Source organism: Priapulus caudatus, unplaced genomic scaffold, assembly GCF_000485595.1.
Source record: "Priapulus caudatus unplaced genomic scaffold, Priapulus_caudatus-5.0.1 Scaffold267, whole genome shotgun sequence".
Classification (NCBI taxonomy): Eukaryota; Metazoa; Priapulida; class Priapulimorpha; order Priapulimorphida; family Priapulidae; genus Priapulus; species Priapulus caudatus.
In genome coordinates this window covers 302589-315088 of record NW_014577328.1, presented here as the reverse complement: position 1 = coordinate 315088, position 12500 = coordinate 302589, and the positions used below count along the sequence as shown (strand labels likewise).

At 38.7% G+C, this 12500-nt stretch overlaps 3 protein-coding genes across 3 annotated transcripts in view; 2 read left to right on the top strand and 1 right to left on the bottom strand.

Annotated features, from left to right (window-relative positions):
* Window positions 1–7469, top strand: part of LOC106808309 (ABC transporter G family member 20-like) — a 16731-nt gene extending 9262 nt beyond the window's left edge. The window contains exons 13-20 of the mRNA XM_014810969.1: window positions 185–300; window positions 1171–1241; window positions 1403–1491; window positions 2144–2247; window positions 2938–3010; window positions 4493–4579; window positions 4945–5049; window positions 5476–7469. Of these exons, the coding sequence (XP_014666455.1) occupies window positions 185–300; window positions 1171–1241; window positions 1403–1491; window positions 2144–2247; window positions 2938–3010; window positions 4493–4579; window positions 4945–5049; window positions 5476–5585 (755 nt within the window). The 3' untranslated portion in view covers window positions 5586–7469. The remainder of the gene's footprint in view (window positions 1–184; window positions 301–1170; window positions 1242–1402; window positions 1492–2143; window positions 2248–2937; window positions 3011–4492; window positions 4580–4944; window positions 5050–5475) is intronic.
* A 1550-nt stretch (window positions 7470–9019) lies between these two features.
* On the bottom strand, window positions 9020–11891 carry LOC106808305 (mitochondrial pyruvate carrier 2-like). Its single transcript, XM_014810962.1, has 5 exons — window positions 11680–11891; window positions 10591–10631; window positions 10296–10380; window positions 9848–9959; window positions 9020–9569 (listed from the first exon to the last, which is right to left on the bottom strand). Exons 1-5 carry the CDS (start codon window positions 11762–11764, stop codon window positions 9527–9529), a joined length of 366 nt encoding a protein of 121 aa, XP_014666448.1. The 5' UTR covers window positions 11765–11891; the 3' UTR covers window positions 9020–9526.
* Window positions 11892–11952: 61 nt separating this feature from the next.
* Window positions 11953–12500, top strand: part of LOC106808304 (selenocysteine insertion sequence-binding protein 2-like) — a 17352-nt gene continuing 16804 nt past the window's right edge. The window contains exon 1 of the mRNA XM_014810961.1: window positions 11953–12047. The gene's annotated coding sequence lies outside the window, so the exon portion shown is untranslated. The remainder of the gene's footprint in view (window positions 12048–12500) is intronic.

The following is a 12500-nucleotide window of genomic DNA, read 5'->3' as shown; positions in this document are numbered from 1 at the left end:
ACTTCAGCAGCCTGTGTTGTAGCAGAGTTTTATGCATTAAATTGTATTTGGTGAATAATAGGTAAGGATACACATGGTAACAGATCATGCACTGTCAACATCGTATGACATAGTAGCATAATGTACGCCATATTTTCACTTTAGTTATAGCAATGAATAATAACTAAACTAATAATCATTACAGATCAGCAGATATCGCTATCACTGACACAGGAGTTGCTATCAGCTTTTGAGACCTTTGCCCGTAACACCCTCTATAGTATGGGTTTTAATCCTGGAGCAGCAGATATTCCGATTAAGGTGTGAGCCTGTGCGTTAGGAAAGATCGTGACGTGATGATGGAAAGATGTCTGACGTTGGGCCAGCGGTGGCAATATGACGTTGGGCCAACGTTGGGCCAACGTTGGCTGACGGCCGTTGGGCCAACGTTGGGCCAATGTCGTGCCACCGTTGGGCCAATGTTGGCTGCCAACGTTGGGCCCAACGTTGGCACGCTGAGCAAAAAGACGTTGGATCAACGTTGGCTGTCTGACGTTGGGCCAACGTTGGCAATATGACGTTGGGCCAACGTTGGCTGACTGCCGTTGGGCCAACGTCGGCCCATCGTCGGGCCAACGTTGGCAGCCAACGTTGGCTCAACGTTAGCATGAGCTGAAGACAGCCGTTGGTCCAACGTTGGCCCAACGTCAGCATGTTATCTGGGGATATTGTCATTGTTTATATAATCAGGGATTATACCAAGTAATATTGTTGTTTTGAAAATATTAGGCCCGAGTAAAAATATCAGGGGAGCTTAGATGGATAGGTGTCAGGCTGTGTATTGATGTTATAGTCTCCCTACCAAGGTCAGGCTGTGAAATACACAGAGTACAAGCCAAAGTATGTTGCTAAATTTACACTGACTTTGGATGAAACCCCTTGTAGTCTGTCAGTAGAGGGAAGAATGAAGGCTATTTCTACTGCTAGTCAGACAACAGAGAAGCCGTTTCCCTAATCTAATATATATATGACCTAGCTGCGTGAGTGTGAATGTGTGTGGATAATTAGAAGTTGAAACTTTGGAAATTTTTAACCAATCTAATTTTGCAGCCCACAGGTTTTTACCAATGTGTGACTGTGAGTTTAAAGCATTTGCACAATCCTAAAAATCCTAATTATTTTATTTTCTAGTTTGAGGATCCAGTGTATGGTGATACCTCTCTACAATTCACAGATTACATGGCACCTGGCATTATTTGCACGTGCGTATATTTTGTTTGATTGTTATAGTGACTATGATAATCACTATTATTAAATTCATATGATTCGACCAAATGGTCAACACTATAGTATAATTCTTACACTAGTCTAGCATTTAGAAGTGTCTGTATTTCTGTAATAATTTGGGCCATTTTTCTTTCAGAGTCACATTTTTCATGGCAGTTGGTTTAACCTCCTTGTCATTCATCACAGAACGCAAAGAGGGTCTGCTAGACAGGAGCATGGTAGCTGGTGCGTAGAATATGATTTTTTAAATTCTAGATGTGTGAAGTAGGTTGTAGTGGGTGAAGTGAAGTGATTTCGTGGGTAAAACAGTATTTTATGTGTGCATATTTGCCAGAGTATAGTATTGTAATTATTTATCTTAGCATGATTTTCTGAATAAGTTCGTTATTTTCTATCACAGTTAATTGTAGCTCATGTTCTATTGTATCATATATATATTATAGCCATCAGATATGTGATATTTGTTATGTCGACAGAGTTTATGAGTCACGTAGGCACATCTATATATGTGTATGCATGTTTTCAGTTCATGCATTTAATGGCTCTTCTGCAAGCATATATCTGTGTGTTTATGTGTGCATATGCAGAATGATCCTTTATAGTCCATATGATCTGTAGTTAGGACCATTTATGTTTTTGTAGAATTGTATAAAGGCTTATCCACGTTTATCCATGCTTATTGTTTGAACATGTTATGTTAAAACGATATTGTGTTTAATCTGTTTAAACAATACTATGTGTAAAAGCCATCTTTATTAACACGTAGCCATGTAATCTGCCACTTAGATAACTGGATAACATCTCAAAGTGCTGTACTTTATGTCTAGTTAGCTACGACGTGGTTGTGATGCTGATGCAGTTGTATATTTCTTCACAGGTGTCACGCCCGTTGAAGTGATGATTGCTCACATATGCTCGCAGTTCTTTGTGCTCGTCGTGCAAATATCGCTGCTGCTCATTGTCGCCATCGGAATATTTAAGGTGCGCCTCATCAAGCAACTAGCTCACCAACTTCTAATCTTCATTTTACAATTACAAAATTTGGTTGATTATTGAGCCAGTCTGGGTGGCTGATTGCTGGATGGTGAATGTATACTGTGAATGTAGTCTATGTATACTGTCTAGAAAACCGAACCTTGTTGCTAACGCAGGTCTATAGAAATGAGAACACGGAAAATTCTTTTGGTGATGATACAATTTACTGAAGTGATAAACATGAGAAATGAATACATGCAGCAGTTTAGCATTTAAATTAAGCTGCTAAATAAAACCATTGCAAACACGTAGCATACTTTATGTTTAGTGCCATCTGCTATTACCAGACAAAACGGGGCTTATCAAAGCACTTGTATCTTCCTGTATAATTAGTTTGCATTATTTGTTAGGCATGAGTGTTCAATGGGTGTTATTTGGTGGATGGACATAGCTACCCTATATTTATAGGTAGAAATGTTAGTACACACTCTAGTTCTGGGGCCTGTTGTCAGAAACCTCACAGATAGTTATGACTGTTATAATTATAAAATGTAGTTACCTTTGAAGAGAGGTGTCATGTACAAGTTACGAATTTTTAAATTTAAGACACTCATGATCATAACCTGCATAACCGATAACCATTTATAATGTTTCTGACAACAGGGCCTCTAATTCTTGAATATCTCTTTTGTGCAGGTACCCCATCTGGGCTCAATTGTATTGGTGTTCCTACTTACTCTGCTGCAAGGACTTGGTGGTATGGCATATGGTAAATAGGCTTCTTATTATCTTTAACATATTTACCTCCGCCAGGGGCTTGTTGAGAGCGCACTGAAGATCAAACTGGGAACGAGTCAAGAGCGTACTGTAAGCTACTGTAAAGCTACATGGTGTCACACCGCGGTCACACCACGCCATGGATTTCGCTTTGCCACGCCTGGACTGCGCTTTTCCTCGTGCTTTCATACTTTTCAGGTCGCAGTGGGAGCCCGAACGTGATCGCGGGAAGGTGTGACAGGGGTATAACTAACTATAAGCACATGACGTTATATGAGTATGGAATGACCACAATAGATTGCTGCAAAGGTGGGAGCTAATATATTGTCCTGTGTCTTCCTCCACCAGGATAGGGGATGGGCCCAAACTCGGTAACCACCATTTATTTAGCTAGTCCACTCATCAGACACTCCCATCATCATCATGTGTATAGAGAATAATATAACAGTATTACTGGGTAGGCCTATAACATGTGCAGAGGAAACATAATGATATCCCATGTTGGCTAGCACTCGTATCTATGTATGAAATGTATACATAAAACAGTCAGTGATTTATTATTGGTAAAGTTGTTATTATACGTGTAGCATGCCACTGGCCTCCAACTCGCGTATGGGTTACAATAATCCAACCATTGGTTTTTATAAAGTAATAGTAAATATTATGTGTTGTATGTATCGCATGTTACTTAGATAACGTAATGATATAATCAGTTTCTTGTTGTATGTTACTGATTATACTTGTTTTGTTTGTATCCGTATGTCAGTGTAATTTTATGGAAAGCCATCCCCTTCAAAAATCATTTTCAAACATTTCAAATACACAATTTTAAATTAATTAATAAAAAATTTCACATTGAGAGAATTCAGCTGCCTTGGCGGAGGTCTGTGCTCTCCGAGTGCTCTAGTTCAATTATATTACGTATCTGAATAGATATAGTCGGTGGGTGGAATAGTTAAATGCATGTTATAGCTGTATATTACAGGGTAGGCCTATTCCATCCATCACCATTAGTCTCAGAGAGGGGTTTTAAGACAATATTTTATCATTCCATGTAAATAATAACAAAATAATAACCTGTATAGAATAATAGCTGGCATTTCTTACAGTTGAATATATTGCTTGTGCTGTCCTTCATGGTTGTAATTCAAGTTGTGCTATTGACGTTTATTTCCACTTCCCTTGCACCCAATATTTGTAATTCTCAATTACAAGGATGCAGTATTAAAGTATTTTATTATTCACTATTACTGTACAATAAATTTTGTTTTGTTTCGTTTGTGCTATATGTACTATATGGCCTTACAAAATATACGCTGATACCCGTATCTAAAAGTATACATTGGATTTATTTATGCAATGCTTACCTATAGTTATGCTAATAAACAGGTATATATCATTATCTATTTTCTATTTATAGATTGCTGTGTAATTTGGTTATATTATAAATAATATAGCGATTGTGTTTCATTAGGCTTCCTCATATCGTCGCTGTGTGATGAAGAATATTCAGCCATTCAGATATCTCTTGCTTCCTTCTACCCATGCGTCTTACTCAGTGGTGAGCGAAGATGTGTTTAAGCATTTCCATTTCTGTACTCGTGCCCTTTAGAGGCACATTCTTGTGGGCATTTGAAGTTTGCTATTGTTCATAAGTAATAGAATTGTGTAGAGACAGCACGTGGAACTTTGTTCGATGGAATAGCCACTGTTTTGCTGGCAGCTGCAAATTGGTTTAGTAAATTATTATCAATTCATCTCAACCTGACATGCCCATTACGTCACTTGTGATTTCATTAGAGTGGCATGTAAAACTTTATATTAAATTACATTGCACTGAGATAGTAACACATTATACCAACCAATAATGCATTTATTATATTACTGTTGTAACAATTGTTAACGAGTCTGCTTCGTGTTTACAAGGTATCATCTGGCCATTGGAGGCCATGCCATCCGCACTGAGATACATTTCTATTGCTCTGCCGCAGACCATACCAACAGATGCCATGCGTGGTATACTGCTGAGAGGTACGTTCTTCTACTGATTGCATGATTACGTAAACTAGGTTATGCCACACTCTATTGAATTGCTCTCCTTTTCACCTTCTCCACATCCCTTTTCCCTCTTGCTCTCTTCCCCCTTTCTCTTGATTTCCTTCTTTCTCACCCTCTATCTATCCCTCCTCCCTGTTGCATACTGTCTGTCTCTTTCTCTATTTCTCTTTCTCTGTCTGCCGCTCTCTCTCTCTCTCTCTTTCTCTATCTTTCTCTCTCTCTCTCTCTATCTCTTTTCTCTGGCTCTCTCTGTCCAGCTCTGTTAGAGAGGTGCTGCCACCTAGCATTAACACCATTTATCACCACTGATATGATGAAATATTGTGCAAAAGAAGGACAATATATAAAATCTAAGAAAATTATATCTTTGCTTCTTATTACTGTTCTTGTTATTGACAGGCTGGGGACTAGAATATCTTACAGTGGGCCTAGGAATTGTTGTAATCTTTGGATGGACAATTGGATTGCTGCTGCTTTCTGCAATTGTTCTTAAAATCCGCAAGATTTAGGACATACTGTGCAGATTACTCCGAACACCCTACCATTATATCAGCAGTACATAATCAAAGGAGGGTACCCCTTAATTATGTTTAGTTACTATAACTAATTATATACTATTAACGAGAATTTAATAGGCTGATTTCGGTATAAGAGTAATAATAAAAGGCTAGTTTAAATATGATAGTATAATATGCAGTCTCTATAGAGAGTGCCAGTATTGTGAGTAGTTTCTATCATAGTCTCCGCATTATCAGGAGGGCAATTATTTTATCAGTTTTAGAGGTAAGGTTCCATGGTAGAGTATACAGTACATAGGGTTATCTTGAATGTATTCATTTTATTGCTAGGTTCACAATATCACTAATGCCAATTTTGATCAATTATGGCTGATTGTGAAAGTCACTGTATAGTTTTTTGTACAATATTCACTTTGGTGTAATTAGCCCTCACACATTTATTTTGTGTAAATGATACAACTTAGTCATTGTACAGGATTTTATTAATGTTCTAATTTTATGACAACTCAAGCCAATTATTTTTATGTGATATAATATATTCATACAAGATCATGGTTTCACTGTACATTACCAAAAAAAGTTCCTTTCTTTTGTAAAATTTTATTATTGTGAAATTGCATACAGGAACATTGATAAAGTTTGAAAATGATGAGAAAATTGGACCTGTTTTGAGAGAAGTGAGCTGATCTCACTATCCGAGGCCAGGGGCATGCTCACTCATATTTTTTTAGATGTTAAAACTGCTAGGATGTTGGTCTATCCCATTACATTCTCGGCATGAACAGCTTTATACCCCTGTCACACCTTCCCACGATCACGTTCGCGCTCCCACTGCGACCTGAAAAGCAGGAAAGCGCGAGGAAAAGCGCGAGGAAAAGCGCGGTAAGGTCTCTGAGAACGAGTTGGTAACTGGTTGAGACGCAGTGGAAACTGTCAAGGACGGAAGAGGGTCGCCATGAGCTACCTTGAGCGCCAAACCTCGGCGCTTGTGTTGGTCCGGATCAAAACAAGCGCAGCGGGTCGGCGCTCTGTAATGAGCGGTGTAATGACGCAATACAGTCACCGTGGCAGCGCAAAGCGAACTACATGAGCATGGACGTAGCAACAACGCATAGAAGCGACTTGGGGTCGCAGAAATCGTCTCCTGCGACTGGTTTGCGACTGCTGTATGCTCATTTGGCTCTCCATACGTGCCTCTCCCGTTCTTATTGCGCCGTTACTGCGCTTCCACTGCGCTTCCACTACGCTTTCTTGGCTTGTTTCCCCTCATTCTACGTCCACACTGCACTGCCACTGAGACTATGACGCTCGTAATACGTCCAAGGCGTTGTTCCCACGTTTGCAATAGGCTCACAGAGCGTTCTTATTACGATCCCACTTCCACTGACCCCCCCCCCACACACATTTTTGTATAAATACAGCTTCATCTTCAGTGTGCATCTGCTCTTCATCATGGCCGCAGATGGGCAGAATGTGCTAATTGTACTACAGTTATAGTTATATGGGTTATTATGGTTTATAATGGGGCCGGGTTACAGCTACGCTCAGATGGATCAGGACTGGACGACCGTGGAGACGATGGAGACGGCCTTCCTCGACCCCTGCCTCTTCTTTTTGGCATGGTGCATACACTACTAGGCTACTACAGGCTACTACTACTGCTACAGGCTACAGGCTACTACAGCGGCTGAATGTATACTGATCCTGAAGATCGCAGGAGGCTCTATATATACACGCCGCGCACACGCAGTGAGCGAGTTGCAAACGTATTGAGAGCGTAGTAAGAGCGCAGCGAGAGCTACTTGGACGCACTGAGAGCGCACAGAGCGCAGTGGGAGCGCACTGAGAGCGCACAGAGCGCAGTGGGAGCGCACTGAGAGCGCACAGAGCGCAGTGGGAGTGCACTGAGAGCGCACAGAGCGCAGTGGGAGCGCACTGAGAGCGCACTGAGCGCAGTGGGAGCGCACTGAGAGCGCACTGAAGATCAAACTGGGAACGAGTCAAGAGCGTACTGTAAGCTACTGTAAAGCTACATGGTGTCACACCGCGGTCACACCACGCCATGGATTTCGCTTTGCCACGCCTGGACTGCGCTTTTCCTCGTGCTTTCATACTTTTCAGGTCGCAGTGGGAGCCCGAACGTGATCGCGGGAAGGTGTGACAGGGGTATAACTAACTATAAGCACATGACGTTATATGAGTATGGAATGACCACAATAGATTGCTGCAAAGGTGGGAGCTAATATATTGTCCTGTGTCTTCCTCCACCAGGATAGGGGATGGGCCCAAACTCGGTAACCACCATTTATTTAGCTGGTCCACTCATCAGACACTCCCATCATCATCATGTGTATAGAGAATAATATAACAGTATTACTGGGTAGGCCTATAACATGTGCAGAGGAAACATAATGATATCCCATGTTGGCTAGCACTCGTATCTATGTATGAAATGTATACATAAAACAGTCAGTGATTTATTATTGGTAAAGTTGTTATTATACGGGTAGCATGCCACTGGCCTCCAACTCGCGTATGGGTTACAATAATCCAACCATTGGTTTTTATAAAGTAATAGTAAATATTATGTGTTGTATGTATCGCATGTTACTTAGATAACGTAATGATATAATCAGATTCTTGTTGTATGTTACTGATTATACTTGTTTTGTTTGTATCCGTATGTCAGTGTAATTTTATGGAAAGCCATCCCCTTCAAAAATCATTTTCAAACATTTCAAATACACAATTTTAAATTAATTAATAAAAATACAAATTACTTTATATTGTTCGAGAAATTTAAATTCAAAATCAATTCACAGAATAACAAATCAATTTATTAACTTGCAAATTAATTCACAACTTTCCAAAATAATTGCCTGATATAAATATTCCTTCACATCATTGTAAAAATTCATTTTCTAAACGTACAATTTATTTTCAAAACAACAAACCAATTTATTAACTTGCAATTTAATTCCATATTATTTCGAATGTATGAAGATGTTATATATTATGATATTATATATTATATATTGTTAATGATTTGGAGTAATATAAAGTTGTATAATGTAGATGTAAGATCATTTTACTTCAGATGTGTTGCCCACACCTAATGTAGGCAATTGTGTACAATGGGTGCGTAAAAATGCAACTTGTGATTAAACAACAATGCAATTATATTTTAATGAATGAAATAGCCTGTGTATAACACGTTTTTGGGCATATAAAATTGGCATTTACAGAATTTAAGTAATTGTTTTTGTTATAATAATATCGTACTAGTTTTTATTTATACATAAAAGTTTACACATTCATTCCACTTTGCCAGAGATAAATAATCTCAAAGAGAGATCTTTACTTTCTATTCAATTATTGTTAGTTATATCAACAACTCTACATAAAAGGAACACATAACACAGTAAGGTTTATTACAATTCGTATTTATTATAATAAATTCATATATGTCCATAGCAATATGCTACTACTCATATTAAAACGTGCTATAGATAACAAAAATCAAACAATTTTCCCATACGAACAGTGGTAAAGACTTCTTATTTAATGATACTCAGCAATAATGAACAAACTGGCTGGTTAATCCACGGAAAAAATAGTCAAGCCAAAGCCATGCAAAAGAGTGTACAACTTCTGATACTAAATACTTTTTTCATATTTCTCTTATTCCAAACAAATGATATCTATATATTATTTCTACACACTATCTACATAGTCACAACTGCATTATTTTGCATCACTTGTAAGAATATATCGATCACAATGCAATTCCCAACAAACGTTTGGCACCTTTGAGAATAAATGTCTCAAGTCATGAATCAAACTACTCGATTAGCTTTGCCTTAATGCATATCCTCCCAAGCTTTGCAATGTTATAGTTCCTATCAATCTGATCACAGTAACATGTCCGCCATCTAACTTTCAATCTTTTCCATCTTTTTCAGATGTTGTTGGTAGCTGTAAAGAGAATCAAGACAGTTAATATGGGGAATGCATTCTGGATGACACCCATGTTTCAAATTACAAATACCCACCTTGCTGTATAAAACAACCAGCAACAGTAAATATTGAATAATTAAAAAATGAACTTAAACCATTTAATAGGCACCACCTCACGTGTAAGAGTTTTCCCAGTTCAGTTTATATTAGTAATATTAGACTGTTTTAGTCTCTGAATCGTTCCAAGTGCCCGTGGATGCAGTATGTTCTCTAGCTTCTTTGTCGATGATACATACTCATATATCCTGTAGAGCTGATACAGACCAGTAGCAGCCAGAAACACATTCACACTAAGCAGACTGTAGTTCTTGGGCTTTATCACCATCGAGTATCTCGACCATATAATGCCTAAAAACAGAATTATCAGGTATCAATAAGACCAGTAAACTTTGCGTCCCTGCCATGCATTGCCAATGAAGGCCATGTAATGCCCTAAAGCATCCTTTATAAACAGGTGTCTGTTCTGTACAGGTAGTTTCGCCATATAACCATAGGTATTTGCCAGCAACTGTGCAGCCTGCTATATAGCCAGACCTTGCTGTCTCATTTCGTGTTTGTCTTTGATATTAGCTGGCTCGTAAGGTGGCATGCCACACCGTGACACAATCATCCCAATTCTAGCCACTTGGTTAATTATCTAGACAGTAAGTGCCTATATGCTTCTAAAAGACAATTTATTAATACCTGTAGCAGCAAGAGCACCGGACTGCATGACACTAAGTTTATCTGCAGGGCGTTTAAGGTCACTTATCCCTGCGATTACTAATGCCTGCAACAGGAAGAGTAGTGAGTGCAAACAGACACAAAATACTACGTCAATAACATTGTAATCTTTTGTACATTTTATTAATTAATATTTTTTAATTAAAAATTTAAATACAGAAGACAGAATTGCAGAATATCGGAGAATGCTTTATTTCACCATACATCAAAACCATATATAAAAAATCGGTCATTGATTGCTTAATTTCAGACGTACCCATTTAAATACTGGTGCCCAAAAGAAGACAGTCTTTGGACCTAAAATAAAAACAGTTATATAATAAGATTATAGACGATTCAATTGGTTGCATTAATAATCTTATTACCATAAACGTTTATAAACGTTTATTTAATAAAAAGTTTATAGATCGCATAGCTATCTTATATGAAAATGATCCAACGGAAATATCCAAAACTCAAACACGCGACTATGCCCGATTTAAATTGTGGCCGGGATAGTCAGGCCGAAGGGGTCGTTGTCGTATCAGCCTATCAGGTACTACATATAGTGTACCAGACTTGTACTACAGAAGTGTACCCTAACCCTAACCCTAAACATACCTCATATAAAAATATAAACATCATACTATAAACAACCTAAAATTACCTCGGGTACATATATGTAGTAGTAGTACTGTACCTGATACGACAACGACCCTTTGTGCGATAGTGAGGCTGAGAGGGTCTAGATATCCCCCAGGGTACTGCCGGAACGTACCCTGGTACTATCTAATATGCCGGACCGTACCTCGCCTACTCCACTAACGAATCTAGGGAGTCGCCTATACGCCTACTCCCTAACCCTAACCATATCAGATAGTTACCAGGGTACGTTCCGGTATACCGGATCGTACCCTGGGGGACATAGACCCTATGACTATGACTATGAGTATGAGCGATAGTGAGTGCACACGAACTAGCCAGCCACACTGTAAAGAAAAGATTTACTGCTATTTCCCACCAGTATGGCCATGTACTGTAGCAGGCGAGAAGGGCTACAACTACAACTTACAAGGTTAGAGTTAGGCCCGGGAACCTGTCAGTGTCAGTGACGCGAGTTATTGCAATTTGTCGCAAAATTTGCGGTTGCGCTGCGGCAGCACTGCCAGCAGTTGCTGAGTTTTTGCAAGTTAGATGTCAACTACAAGTTTAGGTGAAATCTCCTCCATAATCGCACGTTGGCAACGGGTATGTGCAAAACTCGGTATCAGTTAGTATAAGTTAACCATTCATAATAGTAAAAGTATAAACAAGTTTGCGTTGACCTCTACCGTTCTAAAATGAACTTCATTCATAAAGTACCTACCTGCAGCGTGATTCCACACGGGTTGAAACTTAGATGGAACCAGTACATCAATTTTCCGAATGAATGCTTTGTACACGACTGACATGTTTAGTTTAAATAATCTAGTTTCGTAAGTTTCGAAGACTACGTTTCACTATCAGTATTTCAGTATTTCAGTCAGTAGTAGTGCAGCGTACTAGCAGAGCTACAACTACAAGATAAACAATTCGTAACAAATGTTCAATTGTTATTACGTGAAGGACGTCACCAAAAGAGCCTCTGTTTGCATGACGTTTATAGATAGATGGATCGGCCATGGACCCGTTCTTAGATGTGCTTTGCAAATATGTTTAAAAACTACAAATGCTGACATAGTCAGAGGAGGTTTTGTAAGTCCATTGCCCCAGTAATTGCCTACGTGTTTAGGTATGTAAAATCTGCTGCAAGTAGGTGGCTAGCGGTAACTGTTTTTGTTTCTCAGACTTCAGTTCTAGTGTGACTCGGCTTGTAATTTTGTATCTTGTATCTTGTATCTTGGGGTCCCTCTCTTGTATTTCACAAGGCACAGATTCTCTTGGAATGCACAAATAGTTTATTAGTAAAAATCTAAAATACAAATTATATATCTGTAATCTGCATTAACTAAATGATTAATACCTTGTAACACTTACCACTTGTTTGTAATAAGTACAACAACTATTAAGTGTAGAAATACACAATGCAACTGCTATTAGTATTACTATTACTATTAGATCTACTGTATATTAAAATAGGGTTCAAATTCATTTTTACATATATCAAACTTCAATGAATGTCATGGTGATGATGCACACATGCTTTTA